Source organism: Bos javanicus, chromosome X (assembly GCF_032452875.1).
Source record: "Bos javanicus breed banteng chromosome X, ARS-OSU_banteng_1.0, whole genome shotgun sequence".
Taxonomy (NCBI): Eukaryota; Metazoa; Chordata; class Mammalia; order Artiodactyla; family Bovidae; genus Bos; species Bos javanicus.
Window position 1 is genome coordinate 114,614,911 of NC_083897.1, and position 22,376 is coordinate 114,637,286.

Genomic DNA, 22,376 nt, shown 5'->3' on the forward strand with positions numbered 1-22,376 from the left:
GAGAAGCCTGGCAGGCTACAGTCCATGGGGTTGCAAAGAGTCCGACACAATTGAGCACACACACATAACAGGAAGCCTGATCATAAGATTATTTTTCCTCCTCCAACTGGACAAGGTAAAAACTCTTCTTGACTGCTCACTACTTCTTCTCCTGTCCTTTCTCATTGATAGAGATCTTCCACCTTTGTAGCTAGGACATTCTCTAACCCAATGAAATAACATCTGTGAACAATAGAAATCTACCATCCTATTTTGGTGTTCATTATAACTGGAAGAAGGATACCAAGAGTTCTAATCATTTGCCAGGTACCAAATAACAGAAGTGCCCTCTGTTGGTATTCTCAACAATTTGAAAGCAAGAAGGAAACCCATACCCCTAAATGTCTCTATTAAAAAACATAAAAAGAAAGGACTTAAGTATTCAACTTAAAAGCTAGGGGAAAAACACATTAAGTTATAGGAGATTATTTGACATAAAAGGCGCCTGGGGTAACTGAAGAGCTTAACCACAGCCCTGATGTAAAGACTCAATAATGCAAAGTCAGCTGTTTCCATTTTATTCCATACAGTCAGTGTCACTCAAACCCTAAATGTCAACAAGGATTTTCCTGGAATAGGAAATCTTGACTCTAAAATCATAGAGATGATCAAAGAGATATGAAGAGCCAAGACAATTTTATGGCAGAACAGAGTGGGAGTGAGCAGGCCTACCAGATCACAAGATATTCACAGCCAAGGTGTGGAATTTGCACAGGGACACACAAATAATCAACCATGGAGAATAGAGACCTCCGAAGCACACTTGTGTATTTATGTGTGCTCAATGGACTATAAAAATGCCACTGAAATCAGTGGGAGTCAGGGAAAGGTGGCCTATACAAGGCACAGGGCTGGCTTAATAAGTTATCTATGTCAGGGGGAGTCAAGTTAGATTTCATGTTCACACCAAACAAAAGATTCTGGGTTAAGTTGTAAATGTGAAAAACAGAGTTGTAAACTCTAAAATGTAGGTGTACAGGAGATTTTCTTAAAACATGACACTCAGAAAACATGGAGAAATGTTTTGAAATGAAAATTTGTTGTATAATAGGATGCCAAGAGTAAAAGTCAAAATTAGCTGTGCTAAGAGATAGTATTTGCTATGCTATAATTGGCAATAAATAAGCATCTAGAACATATCCAGAATTTGCATAAGAAAAAGACAAGCCAGTAGGGAAACAGCTACGGAAACATTAAAAGCCAACTAAGATGAAAGACGTTCATCCCCTAGGAATTCCCTGGCCATCCAACGATTCTGTGCTTTCACTGCCAAGGGTGCGGGTTTGATTCCTGGTCAGGGAACTGAGATCCCATGAGCTGTGTGGCACAGCCAAAAAAAAGAGGTCAGCCTCACCAATAAAATGTACCCATCACCTGAAACTTACATGTTTGGTAACGCCAAGGATTTGATGAAGATGTGGCCAAATGGAAAACCTCACTCACTGATGGTGGGAGAGCGAATTGGTATAAAAACATTTAGGAGAGCAGTTTGGTGATCTGTGGCGATGTTGATGGTGGTGCTAGAACCGAACAGTTTTACATCTACATATATTCTGTAAAGACTCTTTCAAACAAGTATTCAAGGAGACAGGTAGAAGGAAGTTCGTTGTATCACTGTTTGTATTGGGAAAAGTTGGAAACAACCTAAATGATCTTTGACAGGAGAATGTTGATGGCATATTCAAACTGCAAAAGAATGTTGAAGGCAAAAAGCAGCTCTTAGAATGGAATGCACATGCTTCAACAAAGTTCTTAAAGTTTAAGAACATGCTGTTAAATAATGCTATTAGATTGAATCGCATGAAACAGCCATTTATGTAGGTTTAAAAAAGCTGAATATCACCATCTTTATTAAGTTCAACCTAGTAATGGGGATATCATGGTAATGCTGGACATGGAACTCAGGATGGCTTTGTCTCCTTAGGGGTAGTGGTGAGCAGGGGACTGATACAATAAGGAGAACTTGTGGGGAAGCTTCTGCTGTAACTGTCATATTTTATTTCTTCAAAATTTTGAAGAAAATATGGCATATGTTAAGTATATTAAAGCACCATGGTGGGTACATGGGTATACTCTTACTATGTTCTTCTACCACGCTGTTGAAAATATTTGATCATTTGTTTAAGCAAACCCAAGTGTCAATAGAAGTAGAAGAATTATAATCTGATGACATTCTAAGGCAATATTTACACAATGATTAACTCCTTTGCTGCTTAATTATGTAAACATAGCACTCACAAGGCTTTTAAGTATAGAAGATTGAAAAGCATCTCCCCTCACACACACCAGGCAGACGCTTCAAACTTTATTTTGTTTTTTTGTTTTTTTTCTTTAAGCATTGCTAAAATTGTCATCATAAAAACCATTCATTAAGTGCCTCTCTTTTGCTTGCTATTGTGTTTGGTGGCGGTCAGATATATCTCTCTGCCATTAGTATAAGAAATGTGGTGATGATATTCAACTTCCTTTTTCTTGTTTTTTCCCTTGTTTTTTCCCCCCACTTCTTTGATGCCAAATAGGAATCTGCAGGCTGAATATGATCGTCTCAAGGAGCAGCATGAACATAAAGGCCTGTCCCCACTGCCGTCCCCTCCTGAGATGATGCCGACCTCGCCACAGAGTCCCCGGGATGCTGAGCTCATTGCTGAGGCCAAGCTACTGCGTCAACACAAAGGCCGCCTGGAAGCCAGGATGCAAATCCTGGAAGACCACAATAAACAGCTGGAGTCCCAGTTACACAGGCTCAGGCAGCTGCTGGAGCAAGTGAGACACCCCTCTCTCTAACATGGGATCTTTACAAAAATCCACTTTCCCCGCTTACAACTAAGAACTAGAACTCTCAGTCCTTTTCAGAAAGGCAGCAAACATTGATTTGGTCATTATTCAGTGTGTGCTTCACCAAGTGCTAGATAGCAAGGGATATAAGAATAGGAACGAAATGAGCATGTTGTTTTATGTTGCTTCCAGATTGTGTTCTCTGAAAATGTGTTTTATTTGACCAATTTAAAATTCATCTTGGGAAAAAAATGCAGAAAGGTTTCTACTGGTATCCGAAAGTGAAATTTTTACCTCTTGAAAATCAGGAGCTCTCTTTTTTGCAGTTACTCTTATTTTGTGGTATGCCTTTGGTTTCTTTTGATAATCCCTAAAACATAATTTAAGTGGCTTTTGAAAATGTAGCAGGATATTGCATTGTAGAAGACCCTTCCCTGCACATAGTCCTGGCTTTCTGGGAATTATAAATTTTGAGATATGGTCTCTCCATCTTATTGCATAATACTTCACAAAAGTGTGAATTTTCCATTACATTTTTGTGGTCTCATTTGGGCTTCCCTGGTAGCTCAGTTGGTAAAGAATTCACCTGTAACACAGGAGACCCCAGTTTAATTCCTGGGTTGGGAAGATCCACTGGAGAAGGGATAGGCTACCCACTCTAGTATTCTTGGGCTTCTCTTGTGGCTCAGCTGGTAAAGAATCCGCCTGCAATGCAGGAGACCTGGGTTTGATCCCTGGGTTGGGAAGATCCCCTGGAGAATGGAAAGGCTACCCACTCCAGTATTCTAGCCTCAAGAATCACATGGACTGTATAGTCCATGGGGTCACAAAGAGTTTGACATGACTGAGTGACTTTCACTTTCACTTCACATGATTTCAACATTCTCACATGACCTTCTACATCTTTCAGTTAGTGTAATGATTTTCTATATCTTATTCCACTGTAGCTGTACTGTCTTTCAAACTTTTAAGGGGGTATGATTCAGGTACAAAGACAGTATCCATGGACCTTATCAACTGTGAAATTTCCCAAACTTAACTGTTTGTGGGAGACTTCTAAGTAGGAAAAATCATAATTTCAGAGTCTTGAGTGTCTATAATGGGTTTATATTTATGTATTTGTTTGAGTGTTTATTATGAAAAATAATTGTATTTTCTTTGGATGCCTTAGCCCCAGGCCGAGGCCAAGGTGAATGGCACAACGGTGTCCTCTCCTTCTACCTCTCTTCAGAGGTCAGACAGCAGCCAGCCTATGCTGCTCCGGGTGGTTGGCAGTCAAACTTCAGAATCCATGGGTAAGTGTCCGTCTTAGCTACTCCTCGATTTTGTCATCTCTTAAGGTCTGGAAATGGTGAACTATTTGCAGCAACTTTTAAATTGTCTGCTCAATTATTTAATATCAGCTATGGACCAGAGGTTGTCATGAATGCCTTGGGGGTACAGAGATGAAAGACACAGTCCCCTTACCCTCTAAGGTCTGGCTGTTCAGTTACTAGAGTAGGGCCTTGTGGTATTAAAGTTTCAGTCATTTAGGAGATCTGAGAAGGATTTTTGATGAATTGATATCTGTGAAGGGTTTTGAAGGACAGAGGAGGAACTGAGCATTTGTTTAAGATGGAGAGATGAAGGCCAAGGGCAGGAAAGAGCCAGGGTTCCAGACATTAGAAAGATAGGATCCCAGCAGGAGTGGGGGAAAGTAAGGCTGCAGAGGAAAGTAAGGCTCACAACACAGTGATGTGAATACTGGGCAGAGGTGTTTGGTCGGTGTCACAGAGCCACTGAGCATCATTTAGCAGGTAAGAGATAGCTACAAAGATGCACTCTGGCAGCTTTATCTGTTCCAGGGTAAAACTTCTATAGTTTGAAAGACTAGTGAGAAGGCAGTCACAGAGGCCAAGTTATGGGACTTCTGAGGATGCTGATGGGATAGGAGGAGATGACTGTGACTTATTTGAAAATAGAGTACCCAAGACCAGGGGACTTACTAGAAAATGTAAGGAAAGGAGGGGAGAGGACTTGGTTGGAAGAAGACGGTGATCCTTTTGAAGGTGGAGACACTGTCTTTGAGGAGGTGGTTAAAGGGCAGTCTGGATTTGAGAGTGAACCTCACAGAATGGGGAGCTGAAAGGTGTGAGAGGAGAAATATAACAAAGGTGCTTGGTTTCAGGGCCTTGGGGAGGACCTCCATTTAGTTGATAGGGAGAGTAGTGTTGGAAGGTGTAGACACATCAAGTCATATTCTCCAGACTGAGAAGGAACGTTAAGACCAAAAAGTGAAGCAGCTAACTCCATAAATAAAAGCCAGCTTTCATTTCTTTTGTGAAGGAAGAGGAGATGTTTGAAGTTGTTTTCCCAGCTTTGCCACACCTCAGTGATTTAGGGCATCGGCTGCTCTTGCCTCCATCTGAGATCTGAATCGAGCTAATTGACTGTTGGGAATGTAAGCAATAGCTCAGCATCTGAAAACATGCCTTTTTAAAGTCCTTACATTCCCAAAACAATGGAGTTTTAGTATGTCTTATTATTTCCTACTGCAGGATTTTCTCCTTTTTTGAAGTAAGCCCAGCCTGAGAAGCTAAGTCACATATTTGAGAGGTGAGATACAAACCCCTGGGTGCTTAGAAGTATTAATTATTTACACCTGTCACCATGAGCCCTGAGGCAGCATGCCTATGAAAGCACCCAAATTAAAGTACACCTCAGGCTGTGGGCCTGATGGTTTGTGGAGCTCGGAGAATCATGGCAGACCCAAATACAAGGACAGCAGTGCATTTGCCAGTGGCTGAGTTAGGCTAAGAGATAACTTGCCAGTGTCAATGGATAAGCTCTATTGTTAGTGAGTTTGTTCTCTGAAGAGACTGAATGAGAGGTGATCCCCCCCCCCACTGTTGTTGTTCATTTGCTAAGTCATGTCAACTCTTTGTGAACACATGGACTGCAGCACACCAGGCTCCCCTGTCCTTCACTGTCTCCCTGAATTTTCTCAAATTCATGTCCATTGAGTCCTCACTGTAAAGAAGGGGCAGGGAAAGACCCTCTTCTTGAAAGATGCACATGTGTTAAAATAAATGCAGTGTGTATCCTCATGCTTTGAAGCTCCAAGGTGTGATAAGGCTGGGATTTGCTGAACCATACTCTGGTAGAATGCCAATATATAACCCCAGGACTCTGTAAAGAGAAGTACAGGTGAAGTCATACTAGGTGATCTATCTAATGAGTTGGAGTGTTTCCTCAAACCATGACATACTTAGCAAATGTAAGTCTCTGTGTACCATGTGGGCATTCTATACATTTTTTTTAATGGGATGGTGTGCTATGAAGTTCACATTATGTTTTCAAATAAGACAAATAGAAATGGACGAAGTCTGTCTTCCCAACAACTTATCTCTGACTCCTTAACTTGTACCCAGTCATTCTTTTTAAAGAACGTTTTGTATTTTGTTTAAACAATGTTAAAAGGTTCCTTTACTGCTTAGAACAACTTCAAACTTAGGGCAGAATTGCAATTTAGTCAACGTTTTGCCAATTTGCTGTATTTATTTATGTTGACATCTTTGTGTCTGTGTGTATGTGTGTATATACTATATATATTCCTGTTTTCTGTGCATGTATAGTTTTACTCATTGAATGACTATATTTCATACATAGTAACATTTCACCCCTAAACATTTTAACATGTATCCTCCAAGGTGAAAAATCTTTTCTTACATAGTCACACTCAGGAAATTAACACTGATATGCCACTATTATCTAATATATAATTTAGATTCAGATATCCCACATTCTGCCAATAATATCCTTTCTATTAATAGCTTTTTATCTTTTTCATTTAGAAGCCAATGAAAGGTCACCCTTGGCATCTAGTTGTCATGTCTCTTGAGTTTCCTCTAATCTAGAACACTCGCCCAGCCTCTTCAGATGTTGCAGGACACTGGCATTTCAGAAGAGGTCAGGCCAATTGTTGTGTAGGATGTTTCTCATTGGGGATTTGCCTGCTTGTTTACTCCCAGCTGGATTCAGGCTAAGTATCTTATGCCAGATTATCACATAGGTGATGCTGTGTCCTCAGCACATTACTTCAAGGCTTTTTCTCAAGATTGCCAGGTAGACCTCTCTCGTGAGTATGTTATGGATAAAACCAGATAAAAATAGAACACACTCTGAAATCATGATCAGCCTCCAGAACATCTCTCCCACTTTCTAAACTGTATAGAGGTACCAGTTTTCCGCATTTTCTTCCTTTACCTACCTGCCTTTTTTAGCTTCATTCAGGTATAAATGATAAAGATGTATTTTTTTTAATACAATATCTTTATTTGGCATTGGGTGTCCTGACATTTGTTCATTACAGTCCCTTAAAAAACAAACCAAAAAATCAGAACAAATTAATCAAAAATAAAGATCCAGTGGCCCTATGTACATGTAGCAGAGACAGCCCAGGCATCTCTCATGTGCAAGAACATGCATACACACACAAACAGATGCACACACATACTCCCCACACACCCTGGGAGACAGTTAAGGGGTTAATAAGCTTTGGGGAGTGCAGGGAAAGATGTATTTTTAATGTATACATCTTGATAAGTTTGAGCGTGTGTGTGTGTGCACGTGCATATATGTATATATATGCACACACACACACCCACCCATGGGCTTCCCTGGTGGCTCAGTGGTAAAGAATCCCGCCTGCCAATGCAGGAGACATGGGCTCAGTCCCTGGGTAGGGAAGTTCCCCTGGAGGAGGAAATGGCATGCCACTCCAGTATTCTTGCCTAGAGAAGCCCGTGGACAGAGGAGCCTGGTGGGCTACAGTCCATTGGGTCGCAAAGAGTTGGACACGACTGAACAACATGATACCGTCATCATAAGCAAGGTACTAAATTCTTCCTTCTTTCTCTCTTTCCTTCCACTTTATTCCTTACCATGATATTCAAAATCCACCTTCCTGTACAACTCATTTTTTTCTCCCTAGTTAAGTACTTAACCTCCTTAAAAGCAAAGACTAAGTCTTGCTCATTTTCTTTGCCAATTGATCACCTTTTATGCAACAAGCATTCAGTGAAATGCTTCTTGAATGAATATTTTTAAAGTCAAGCGCAGTACACCATTATATAGATACAGAATGATTTACACACTGAGGAAGTTTCACTGGAGTTTCTGGATCAAGATGACAACATAAGATCCTGAACTTCCCTCCTTGCACACAAACACGGAATCTACAACAACTACACACTGAGTAGTTCCCTCTCAAAGACATTTAGGAAATAGCTGAGTGAGTCCTGTACATAAACAATGGACAAACAAAAAAGCCCACATCCAGCACTAGGAGATGTAGAAAACAAAACTAACGGTTACCAGGGGAGTTGGGAGATTGGGACTGACATATATACACTACTGTATATAAAACAGATCATAAGGACTTACTGTATAGCACAGGGAATTCTACCCAGTACTCTGGAATGACCTATGTGGGAAAAGAATCTAAAAAAGAGTGGATGGATGTATAACTGATTCACTTTTCTGTATACCTGAAGTTAAGAACATTGTAACGCAACTCTACTCCAATAGAAACTAATTTAAAACAACATAGGAGTGTCTGAGCCACAGTCTTGCTGTGAACCCCATTCCAGTTATGGTGACACACAGCCAGGAAGGAAATCACAACTATTAGCTTCTCTCTGAGTAGTAAAGGTTTGAGTCCCAGCTCTTAATATGTCCTTCTACCTGAGAGATGGGCTCCCCAAACATTTAGCATCCATAAAGTCTAGAAAGCCAGAGTGAATAAAGAGACAGTACTTACAGGGCTCATGGGGACTCACCATGCCTAACACTGCCCCTGTCCAGCTGCACAGCATAAAGGCAACAGGCTGGAATGCACCCAGTCTTTCCATGAAAGAGGCTCATTCGTTTATATCTTAAAAGCCTCAGCCTGAAGAGGCAGGCTTCTAATGTAACACTCCAGGGACTGACTTCCATACTATCCAGAGATGATGTAGGCCAGCTAGTGCCATCTGACCACTCCTGCCTCGCTCCAGGTCATTGGTATCTCCCGTAAAGGAGCTTGTGCACATATCTGCTGTTCTGGTAGTCAGTGGGGGGGTTATGTTCACAGCTCAGTGAAATGGTAGCATACCAAAAGAAAAAAGAAAAAAAAAAAACACACAGCAGTTTTTAAATAGCTAGCTATCTTCCCAGAGCTCAGTGCAGAGGGAGCATACAGAAACTTACGTCTCCCAGTCTTTCCCTAAAAGAGGTCTGTTTACATACTTTAAAAGCTGTTGCCGGAGGCTCAGTCTTCCACTCATCTTGCATCTAAGTGCTGACTGAAATCCTCCTCCCCGTTGGAACACTGACAGGTCTGGGCACACCCTCAACTACAGAGGCACTAAGAACAAAAAAGCCTCCTTGGACAATCCCGAGAGTTTCAGAGATGATCAAGAGGTTGGGCAGAGCTGAAAAATAAGGCTCATCTCCTACCTGAGATCACCCCTTCAAGATGGAAGGGGTAGCTTGTAGCTAATGCATAGAAACCAACAGAAGGCAAACAAGGCAAAGGGAAAAAGAAAAGAGAAATATGTTCCATAGAAAAAAACAAGCTAAAACCTCAAAAATGACCTTAAAAGAAATTGAGATCAGTGTTTTCCAAATAAAGATTTCAAAACAGCGGTCACAGAGACGCCCATCAAGGTCAGGAAAACAATGCACAAACAAAGTGAGAGTTCCAACAAAGACAGAAAATATAAATGACAAAGCAATGAATACAGTAACAGAACTGATAAATACAATAGAGGCATTCAGCAGCAGACTAGACGAATTGGGAATAAAAGATGAGCAAACTCAAAGAGGGCAGTGAAATTCATCCATAATACACCAAGTTTTTAAGTAGCTATATGGTTACTAAAGAGAGAAGGGATAAATTAGGAGTTGGGGATTAACATATACACACTACTATATATAAAATAGATGATCAACAAGGAACTCTTATCAATACTCTGTAACAACCTATAATGGGAGAGATGGATGTAAAAAAGAATATTTGTATATATAACTCAATCACTTTGCTGTATCTGAAACTAACACAACATTGTCAGTCAACTATATTTCAATAAAAAAAATTAAAGATAAAGAGAAGATAGCTTAAGGAACTTATTGTACACCATCAAGCAGACAAAACAAATATTCCTAACATAGAGTCCTAGAAGGAAAAGAGAGAAAGGAGCACAAAACTTTCTTAGCCTGAGGAAGGAGACATACTGTCAGGAAACCTGGACAGTTCCCACACCAAGACACATCATAATTAAACTGTCAAATGTTGAAGACAATGAAAAAGTCTTAAAAGCAACAAGAGGAAAACAACTTCTTACATACAAGGGAACCCCATAAATCCATCAGCAGATTTTTCAACAGAAACTTGACAGGCCAGAAGGGAGTTTCATGATATATTCAAAGTACTAAAAAAAAAAAAAAAAACTGCCAAGCAGAATACTCTATCCAGCAAAGTTGTCCATCAGAATTGAGGGAAAGAGAAAGAATGATCCAGACAAGCAAAAGTTGAAGGAAAGCAGCACCACTAGACCAGCCTTAGAAGAAATGTACAAGAGACTTCTTTGAATGAAAGGGTCATAAATAGTAACAGGAAAACATGGAAGTATAAGTCTCACAAGGTAAGAATATAATTAAATTCAGAATGGCTAATCGCTTGTACATTCAGTAGGAAGGTTAAAAGACAAAAGTGATAAAAGTAACTGTTACCAAAGTAATTTGTTAATGGACACACAAAACATGTAAATTGTGACACCGAAAACATAACATAGGGAGGAGAGTGAAAATGTAGAGCTTTAGAATGTATTTGAACTTTTGTTATTATCATCTTAAAATAGAGTGTTATGTTTCATCTAAACCTCATGGAAACCACAAAGCAGAAACCTATATACAAACGATAGGAAGAACTCTAAGCATGACACTACAGTCAGTCATCAAATCACAGAGAAAGAGAGTGAGCAGAAAGGCAAAGAGGAGCCACAAGACAGAAAACAATCTTTTAACTGGCAGTAAGTACATATAGAAAATGAAGATCATGGCATCTGGTCCTATCACTTCATGGGAAATAGATAGGGAAACAGTGGAAACAGTGTCAGATTTTATTTTGGGGGGCTCCAAAATCACTGCAGATAGTGACTGCAGCCATGAAATTAAAAGATGCTTACTCCTTGGAAGGAAAGTTATGACCAACCTAGATAGCATATTCAAAAGCAGAGACATTACTTGGCCAACAAAGGTCCATCTAGTCAAGGCTATGGTTTTTCCTGTGGTCATGTATGGATGTGAGAGTTGGACTGTGAAGAAGGCTGAGCGCCAAAGAATTGATGCTTTTGAACTGTGGTGTTGGAGAAGACTCTTGAGGGTCCCTTGGACTGCAAGGAGATCCAACCAGTCCATTCTGAAGGAGATCAGCCCTGGGATTTCTTTGGAGGGAATGATGCTGAAGCTGAAACTCCAATACTTTGGCCACCTCATGCGAAGAGTTGACTCATTGGAAAAGACTCTGATGTTGGGAGGGATTGGGGACAGGAGGAGAAGGGGACGACAGAAGATGAGATGGCTGGATGGCATCACTGACTCGATGGGCGTGAGTCTGAGTGAACTCCGGGAGTTGGTGATGGACAGGGAGGCCTAGTGTGCTGCAATTCATGGGATCGCAAAGAGTTGGACACGACTGAGTGACTGAACTGAACTGAAGTACATACCTATCAAAAATTACTTTAAGTGGACTAAATCCCCCAATCACAATATAAGAGTGGCTAAATGGCTGAAAAGCAAGACTTACAGTCTCCCAAGGCAATAGAAATAAAGAAATAGAACCTAATCAAACTTAAAAACTTTTGCACAGCAAAGGAAACCGTAAGCAAAATGAAAAGACAGCCTACGGAATGGGAGATACTATTTGCAAATGATACAGCCAATAAGGGCCTAATTCCCAAAATATACAAACAGCTCATACAACTCAACAGCAAAAAAAATAAATACATAAACAACCCAATTGAAAAGTGGGCAGAAGACCTAAATAGACATTTCTCCAAAGAAGAAACTACAAATGGCCAATAGCCACATGAAAAGATGCTCAGCATCACTAATTATCAGAAAAATGCAAATCAAGACTACATGAGTTATCACCTCACACTGGTCAGAATTGCCATATTAAAACTCTACAAATAACAAATGCCAGAGAAGATGTGGAGAAAAGGCAACATGCCTACACTGTTGTTGGCAAGAATGTAAGCTGGTGAAGGCACTATGGAAAACAGTATAGAGGTTCCTCAGAAAACTAAAAATAGTATGACCACATGACCCAGCAATCCCACTCCTAGGCATATATCCAGACAAAACTCTAATCCAAAGAGACACATGCATCCCTATGGTCACAGCAGCACTATTCATAATAGCCAAGACAGTTACGTGACCTAAATGTCCATCAGCAGAGGAATGAATAAAGAAGATGTGGCACATATATACATTGGAATACTACCCAGCCTTAAAAAAAGAACAAAATAATGTCATTTGCAGCAATGTGGATGTAACTCTAGATTATCATACTAAGTGAAGTAAGTCAGAAAGAGAAAGACAAATACCATATGGTATCACTTGTATGTGGAATCTAAAATATGATACAAATGAACCTATCTATGAAACAGAAAAAGACTCACAGACATAGGGAATAAACTGGTGATTGCCAAGGGAGAGGAGATCAGGGTTAGCAGATGTAAACTCTTATATATGGAATGGATAAACAAAGTCCTACTGTAGGGCACAGAGAACTATAACTAGTATACTATGATAAACCATAGTGGGAAAGAATATTTACAAAGAATGGATATATGTATAATATTATGTATATTATGTATACATATGTATAATATGTATGATACTATGTATAATATGAATCATTTTACCATACAGCAGAAAGTTAGCACAACACTGTAAATCAACTATTCTCCCCCGCCCCCCACCAAATAAAAAGGAGAAAGAAAAGACATGTGACAAAGAAATGCAATACATGACCTGGATCAGAGAAAAAATATATAAGTATATATGTTACACATACATGTATTTGGTTATAGTTATAAAGGATATTATAAAGGCAGTTGGTGAGATTTAAATATAGTCTACACACTAGATGATAATATAGTGCCAGTGTGGTTCCATAAAATAAGAGTTCAAAGAGATAATGATGAAGTACTTAGGAATAAAGGGGCCTGAACCTTACATTGGAATGAAAATGGGTCACTAATAGTAATAACAACAATAACAAATCTATGTCCTTAGAGAAAGAAGCAAAGCAAATATGGCAGCATATTAACACTTGGTGAATAAAGGTAAATGGTATACAGGAGACTATTTTACTATTCTTAGAATTTTTCTGTAACTTTGAAATTTAAATAAAATTTAACAGAAGCCCTTTCTGACAGAAACAGCAGGAAATAAGACCGTGCTATAGGCTTCCTATAAAAAAAACTCACTTCAGATATAAAGACATAGAAAAGGACTTCCCTGGTAGTCCAGTGGTTAGGACTTTACCTTCCAATGCAGGAGGTGTGGGTTCAGCCCCTGGTCAGGGAGCTAAGATCCGCCATGCCTCACAGCCAAAAAAAAACAAAACATAAAATGGAAACAATATTGTGACAAATTCAATAAAAACTTTAAAGATGGCCCACATCAAAAAAATATTTTAAAAAGATGTAAAGACACAAAGATGAAAGGGATGGAAAAAGATATTTCACAGAAATAAAAACCAAAATAAACCTGGGATAGCTTTACTTGTATCAAATAGACTTTGAAACAACTAAAATAAGAGACAAAAAAGGGCATTACATAATGATAAAGAGGTCAGTCCAGTCAGACCTATAACATTTGTAAATATTTATTTCACCCAACATGGTGAATATAAGGCAAATATTAACAGACCTGAAGGGAAAAATAGATACCAGTACAGAAATAGTAGGGGATTTAACCATACCTCACTTAATATCAGTGGATAGGTTACCCAGGCAGAAAATCAATAAGTAAGCATGGGACTATACATTAGATCAGATGGGCTGTTAGAGAACATTCCTTCCAAATGCAGCAGAGTACATTCTCCTCAAGTGCACATGGAATATTTTCTAGGCGGCAACATTCACTAGGATACATCATATCTTAGACCACAAAACAAGTCTCAATAAATTTAAGAAGACTGAAACCATATCCAGCATCTTTTTGACAATCATGTAATAAAAACCAAAAACCAATTTCAAGAAGAAAACTGGAAAATTCACAAATGTGTGAATATTTAATAACACACCACTGAAACTGCAAATGGATTGATGAAGAAATCAAAAGAGAAATAAAAAATACCTTGAGACAAATGCAAATACAAAAGTTATGGGATGTAGCAAAGCAGTTATGAGAGGGAAGTTCATAATAATAAATGCCTGCAAGAAGAAACAAGAAAAATCTCAAACAAAAAACCTGACTTTACACCTCAGGGAACTAGAAAAAGAAGAACAAACAAGATCCAAAGTTAATAGAAGGAAAGAAAGATTAGGACAGAAATAGAGATGAAAAAGATAATGGAAAATATCATTGAAACTAAAAGCTTATTTTTAGTTCTTTTTTGAAAAGCTAAATGAAAATGACAAACCTTTAGACAAACTAAGAAAAAAAAAGAACTCAAATATAAAATCAGAAATGTAAGAAGAGATATTACAACTTAAACCAGAAATACAAAAGATCACAGAACTATTAAGAATAATTATATGGAAACAAATTGGATAATCTAGAAGAAAACGATAAATACCTAGAAACATGCAACCTACCAAGACTGAATCATGAAGAAACAAAATCTGAACAGACCAACAATGAGAAAGGAGATTGAATCTATAAATAAAAGTCCCCCCAAAAAAAGCCCACAATCAGATGGTTTCTCTGGTGATTTCTACCAAAGAATTAATACCAATCCTTCTCAAACACTTAAAAAAATTTGAGACTACGCCCCCAAATTATTTTACAAGGCCAGCATTACTTTGATACTAAAGACAGATAAGGACACTACAACAAAACTATAGACCAGTATCTGATGAATACAGATGCAAAATTTCTCCAGAAAATATTAGCAAACCAAATTCAACAGTACATTAAAAGGATCATACACCATAACCAAGGGGGATTTATCCCTGTGTTGCAAGGATGGTTCAGTGTGTGTGTATATGTTTAGTCGCTTAGTCATATCCGACTCTCTGCAATCCCATGGACTATAGCCCACCAGGCTCCTCTGTCCATGGAATTTCCCAGGCAACAATACTGGAGTGGGTTGCCATTTCCTTCTCTAGGGGATCTTCCTGACCTGGGGATCAAACCCACATCTCCTGCATCGGCAAGCAGATTTTTTACCACTGAGCCACCTGGGAAGCCCCGTTCAATATATACAAATCAATAAATATGATATACTACATTAATGAAAGATAAAAATCACATGATTACCCCAACAGGTGAAGAAAAAGCATTTGACAAAATTCAGCATCCATTCATGATAAAAATTCTCAACAAAATGGGTATAGAGCGCATGCATGTCAACATAATAAAGGCCATGTATGACAAGCCCACAGTTAACATCGGGGCCCAGAAAATGGACCACAGCCTTGTCTAACTCAGTGAAACTATGAGCTATGCCGTGTAGGGCCACCCAAGATGGACAGGTCATGGTGGACAGTTCTAACAAAACGTGGTCCACTGGAGAAGGGAATGGCAAACCACTCCAGTATTCTTGCCTTGAGAACCCCATGAACAGTGTGAAAAGGCAAAAAGATAGGACGCTGAAAGATAGGATATACAGTGGTGAAAGCTTCCACTAACATCAGAAGACAAGAATGCATACTCTTGCTGCTTTTGTTCAACATAATGCTGAAAGTCCTAGCCAGCATAATTAGGCAAGAAAAAGAATCAAAGGCACACAAATCAGAAAGAAAGTAGTAAATTTATCTGTATTTGCAAATGACATCATAATATATTTAAGAAAACCTGAAAGGCCCTACCAAGTAACTGTTAGAACTCAATGAATTTAGTAAAGTTGAAGGATAAAAACTCAATATACAAAAATCTGTTGCATTTTTACATGTTAATAACAAACTATGAGAAAGAGAAATAAAATAATCTCATTTATAATTGCATCAAAAGAATAAAATACCTCAGAATAAATTTAAGGCAGTGAAAAACCTGTACACCAAAAGCTGTAAGACAATGATGAAAGAAATTGAATAAAACATAAATAAATAGAAAGATACTTCATGCTCATGGATTGAAAGAATAGCTGTAGTTAAAATGTCTTTACCACCCATTGCAATCTACAGATTCAAGGCAATTTCTATCAAAGTTTCATGGCATTTTCCACGTAAAGAGAATGAAAAATCCAAAAATTTGTATGGAACCACAAAAAAGAACCTAAATAGCCAAAGCAGTCTTGAGGAAAATAAAAGAGCAAAGCAGGCGGCCTCATGTTGCCTGATTTCAAACTGTATTACAAAGGCACAGAAGTAAAAATGATGTGGTTTTGGCATAATGACAGATATACAGATGAACAGATCAGAGGGCCCATAAATAACCCTCACACATATGGGGAATTAATTTACAACAAAGGAGCTAAAAACATACAATAGGAAGAGTCTCTTCAGAAAATAGTATGGGAAAACTGCACAGCCACATTCAAAAGACTGAAACTGGACCATACATGAAAATCAATTCAAAATGGATTAAAAACTTACTGTAAGACCTGATACAATTATGTAAAGTTTAAAAATAAAATAAAATTTAAAAAAATAAATAAAATATGAGATTAAAAAAAAAAAGACCTGAAACCATGAAAATCCTAGAAGAAAACACAGGCGGTAAGGTCTGTGATATATCTTGCTGATGACTTTTTGAGTTGATACCAAACATAAAGGCAATAAAAAAAAATAAAATGACTACATCAAATATAAAGCTCATGTACAGTGAACAAAACCATCAGGAAAATGAAAATGCAACCTATAGAATGGGAGAAAATATTTGCAAATCCTATATCTTGTAGGAGAATATCGAGATTTTTGTAAAGAACTCAATAGAACCAACAATCTGAAAAATGGGCAGAAGATCAATTAGACATTTTACCAAAGAAGATATACCAGTGGCCAGCAGGTACACGAAAAGGTGGTGAACGTCACTAATCATCAGCGAAATGCAAATCAGAACCATGAGATATCACCTTGGTGATATCTTGGTGCAAATGTAAAATGGTGCAGAGAACAGATTGGTGGTTGCCATATGCAGGGGGTTAGGAAAAGTGGTCAAAAAGTACAAACTTCCAGTTATAAATTAGTCCTGCATGAGCTATGGGGATTACAGTGAACGATACTATATTTGTATATTTGAAAGTTGTGCAGCAGCATGGATAGACCTAGAGATGATCGTACTAAGTAAAGTAAATCAGACAGAGAAAAACAGATACCATATGATGTCACTTATATGTGGAATCTAAAGAATGATACGAGTTAACTTTATTTGTAGAACAAATAGAATCACAGACAAAGAAAACAATTATCAAAGGGGAAAGGGAATAAATTAGTACGGAATTAACAGATACACACTACTATATATAAAATAGATAAACAGCAGGGTCTTACTGTAAGCGCAGGGAAGAATATTCAGTATCTTGTAATTACCTATAATGGAAAAGAATATGAAAAAAGAAATATATATATATATATGAATCCCCTTGCTGTACACCTGAAACTAACACAACATTGTAAATCAACTGTATTTCATTTTTTTTTAAGTTGCTAAGAGATTAAATCTTTTATTCTTGTGATGAAAACTTTTAAGATTTATAACTATGGTGATGAAAGTTAACTTACTGTGGTAATCAATTCACAGTATATACATATTTCAAAGAATCATGTTGTCCATCTCAAATTAATAAAATATTATATATCAATTAGATCTTAGAAATAAAAAATGAATAATAGCTACTAATTTCAGTATCTTTCATCACCATTCAACACAAACCAGCTAGTAATCAGCATCATCACTATATACCATTAATATATTAGAGAACTTAAACACAGTATTTTTATGTAGAATTGATACCATCCTGAGCTTTCCTGGTGGCTCAGTGGTAAAGAACCTGCCTGCCAACACAAGAGATGCAGGTTTGATCCCTGGGTCCAGAAGATCCCCTGGAGAAGGAAATGGCAACCCACTCCAGTTATTCTTGCCTGGGAAATTCAATGGACAGAGGAGCCTGGTGGGCCACAGTCCATAGGGTCACAAAGAGTCAGATAAGACTTAGTGACCAAAGAACAACAAAAAAAACCCATCCATCATCTATCCCAGATCATGATTTCAAAAAGTCACTGAAGATAAGTATCACATACAGGAGAAATCTTTTTTTTTTTTTTTTCCTTAAGAAAAACTAGAGAACGGCAGGGACAACATAATAAGTTATCACACATCCAGTTGGAAATTAGTTAAAACAGAATATGTGATTTAGATAAGTAATCCAAAGAAAAATAATGGTGGGTATATTTGTTTATACACAGTCACCTTTTTTAAGAGAAAATAATGTTCTAATGGGCTTCCCTGGTAGCTCAGTTGGTAAAGAATCTGCCTGCATTGCTGGAAACCCCAGTTCAATTCCTGGGTCGGGAAAATCCCCTGGAGAAGGGATAGGCTACTCACTCCAGTATTCTTGGGCTTCCCTGGTGGCTCAGCTGGTAAAGAATCCGCCTGCAATGCAGGAGACCTGAGTTTGATTCCTGGGTTGGAAAGATCCCCTGGAGAAGGGAACAGCTACCCACTCCAGTGTTCTGGCCTAGAGAATTCCATGGACTGTATAGCCCATGGGGTCAGAAAGAGTCAGACACAGCTGAGCGACTTTCACTTTCACTTTCACTTTACACAGCTTCCTTTTATATGAAGAGAAAACAGCAACAGTTCACTTGGGTGTAAAGAGAATAATGGATGTAAGGATTCTTGTGTCTCAGCTGCACCACTTTTGGCTAACGTCACTTTTTAAGCAAGTAAAATTATCATTTGAATTGACAGGCAAATCAGATAGATGGGATCTCTTCCTTTCAAAAAAGCCTAAAACCATGGTGAATTTCAGAAGACTTGAAGAATGTCTTGCCCATAGCAAATGATTTCATTTCTTTTATCTCAGACTTAATTGAGCCATCTCCTTTTCTCTTTACTTCAGCAGTGTCTAGCATATTATACTATATCAGAGTGCTGTTTTAACTTTGACTATGTCTTTCCTTATTTTGAAACATTTATCTTTTTCAAATGTTTCTGTCAGTTCTTTGGACCAACTTCAGACAAACCATGAAAAGTAGGACTAATAATGCAAAAAGGATTTTTATGGACATCTGTGGGAATTATCTTGGATTGGAAAATTGAAGTATTAATGCTAAAGAATTGCGATTAACTAAGGTAGAAATCCCTTAAAAATTGGCAGTGCTATTTTAGCAGGCAATGCATTGGTGAAGTAGAGATGATGGCTCTCCAAGTTCCCAGTGTACACAGTTGGAACTCAATAAATGTTTTCTTGTTGAACAAATGAGGGTGGTTTTGGTGGGAGGAGGTTTATGGTCACTATATTGTTGTTGGAGTCAGGAACATTTTGGAGTTGCCTGTAATATTGGTGGCTCAGACCGTAAAGAATCCGCCTGCAGTGCAGGAGACCCAGGTTCGATCCCTAGGTTGGGAAGATCCCCTGGCGAAGGGAATGGCTACCCACTCCAGTATTTTTGCCTGGAGAATTCCAGGCATAGAGGAGCCTGGCAGGCTATACTCCATGGGGTCACAAAGAGCCAGACATGACTGAGCGCCTAATGCCTTCACATAATATTATAGCTACATATCAGCATATGATTAAGATAATCTGTAAACATTGGTATCTTGCTGGTTCAGTCCACTGAAACAGAGTATCTCAGATCTCAGATCAGTCGCTCAGTTGTGTCCGACTCTTTGCGACCCCATGAATTGCAGCACACCAGGCCTCCCTGTCCATCACCAACTCCCCAAGTTCACTCAGACTCATGTCCATCGAGTCAGTGATGCCATCCAGCCATCTCATCCTCTTTTGTCCCCTTTTCCTCTTGCCCCCAATCCCTCCCAACATCAGAGTCTTTTCCAATGAGTCAACTCTTCGCATGAGGTGGCCAAAGTACTGGAGTTTCAGCTTTAGCATCATTCCTTCCAAAGAAATCCCAGGGCTGATCTCCTTCAGAATGGACTGGCTAGATCTCCTTGCAGTCCAAGGGACTCCCAAGACTCTTCTCCAACACCACAGTTCAAAAGCATCAATTCTTCGGCACTCAGCCTTCTTCACAGTCCAACTCTCACATCCATACATGACCACTGGAAAAACCATAGCCTTGACTAGACGGACCTTTGTTGGCAAAGTAATGTCTCTGCTTTTTGAATATGCTATCTAGGTTGGTCATAACGTTCCTTCCAAGGAGTAAGCATCTTTTAATTTCATGGCTGCAGTCACCATCTGTAGTGATTTTGGAGCCCAGAAAAATAAAGTCTGACACTGTTTCCACTGTTTCCCCATCTATTTCCCATGAAGTGATGGGACCAGATGCCATGATCTTCGTTTTCTGAATGTTGAGCTTTAAGCCAACTTTTTCACTCTCCACTTTCACCTTCATCAAGAGGCTTTTTAGTTCCTCTTCACTTTCTGCCGTAAGGGTGGTGTTATCTGCGTATCTGAGGTTATTGATATTTCTCCCGGCAATCTTGATTCTAGCTTGTGTTTCTTCCAGTCCAGCGTTTCTCATGATGTACTCTGCATGTAAGTTAAACAAACAGGGTGACAATATACAGCCTTGACATACTCCTTTTCCTATTTGGAACCAGTCTGTTGTTCCATGTCCAGTTCTAACTGTTGCTTCCTGACCTGCATACAAATTTCTGAAGAGGCAGATCAGTTGGTCTGGTATTCCCATCTCTTTCAGATCAAAAAAGAAATCAAAATTTGCATAGAAATGAATGAAAATGAAAACACAATCACCCAAACCCTGTGGGACACTGTAAAAGCAGTCCTAAGGGGAAAGTTCATAGCAATACAGGCATACCTCAAGAAACAAGAAAAAAGTCAAATAAATAACCTAACTCTACACCTAAAGCAACTAGAAAAGGAAGAAATGAAGAACCCCAGGGTTACTAGAAGGAAAGAAATCTTAAAAATTAGGGCAGAAATAAATGCAAAAGAAACAAAAGAGACCATAGCAAAAATCAACAAAGCTAAAAGCTGGTTCTTTGAAAGGATAAATAAAATTGACAAACCATTAGCCAGACTCATCAAGAAACAAAGGGAGAAAAATCAAATCAATAAAATTAGAAATGACAATGGACAGATCACAACAGACAACACAGAAATACAAAGGATCATAAGAGACTACTATCAACAATTATATGCCAAGAAAATGGACAACGTGGAAGAAATGGACAAATTCTTAGAAAAGTACAACTTTCCAAAACTGGACCGGGAAGAAATAGAAAATCTTAACAGACCCATCACAAGCACAGAAATTGAAACTGTAATCAGAAATCTTCCAGCAAACAAAAGCCCAGGTCCAGACGGCTTCACAGCTGAATTCTACCAAAAATTTAGAGAAGAGCTAACACCTATCCTACTCAAACTCTTCCAGAAAATTGCAGAGGAAGGTAAACTTCCAAACTCATTCTATGAGGCCACCATCACCCTAATACCAAAACCTGACAAAGATCCCACAAAAAAAGAAAACTACAGGCCAATATCACTGATGAACATAGATGCAAAAATCCTTAACAAAATTCTAGCAATCAGAATCCAACAACACATTAAAAAGATCATACACCATGACCAAGAGGGCTTTATCCCAGGGATGCAAGGATTCTTCAATATCCGCAAATCAATCAATGTAATACACCACATTAACAAATTGAAAAATAAAAACCATATGATTATCTCAATAGATGCAGAGAAAGCCTTTGACAAAATTCAACATCCATTTATGATAAAAACTCTCCAGAAAGCAGGAATAGAAGGAACATACCTCAACATAATAAAAGCTATATATGACAAACCCACAGCAAACATTATCCTCAATGGTGAAAAGTTGAAAGCATTTCCTTTAAAGTCAGGAACAAGACAAGGGTGCCCACTTTCACCATTACTATTCAACATAGTTTTGGAAGTTTTGGCCACAGCAATCAGAGCAGAAAAAGAAATAAAAGGAATCCAAATTGGAAAAGAAGTAAAACTCTCACTATTTGCAGATGACATGATCCTCTACATAGAAAACCCTAAAGACTCCACCAGAAAATTCCTAGAACTAATCAATGATTAGAGTAAAGTTGCAGGATATAAAATCAACACACAAAAATCCCTTGCATTCCTATACACTAATAATGAGAAAACAGAAAGAGAAATTAAGGAAACAATTCCATTCACCATTGCAACGGAAAGAATAAAATATATCTACCTAAAGAAACTAAAGACCTATACA

At 38.5% G+C, this 22,376-nt stretch overlaps 1 protein-coding gene across 14 annotated transcripts in view; it reads left to right on the plus strand.

Moving 5' to 3' along the window:
* Positions 1-22,376, plus strand: part of DMD (dystrophin) — a 2,228,404-nt gene that overhangs the window by 2,185,993 nt on the left and 20,035 nt on the right. For all 14 annotated transcript variants that reach the window (XM_061410475.1, XM_061410469.1, XM_061410467.1 and 11 more), the window contains 2 exons: positions 2,559-2,802; positions 3,986-4,109. In XM_061410475.1, coding sequence (XP_061266459.1) covers positions 2,559-2,802; positions 3,986-4,109 — 368 coding nt within the window. The remainder of the gene's footprint in view (positions 1-2,558; positions 2,803-3,985; positions 4,110-22,376) is intronic.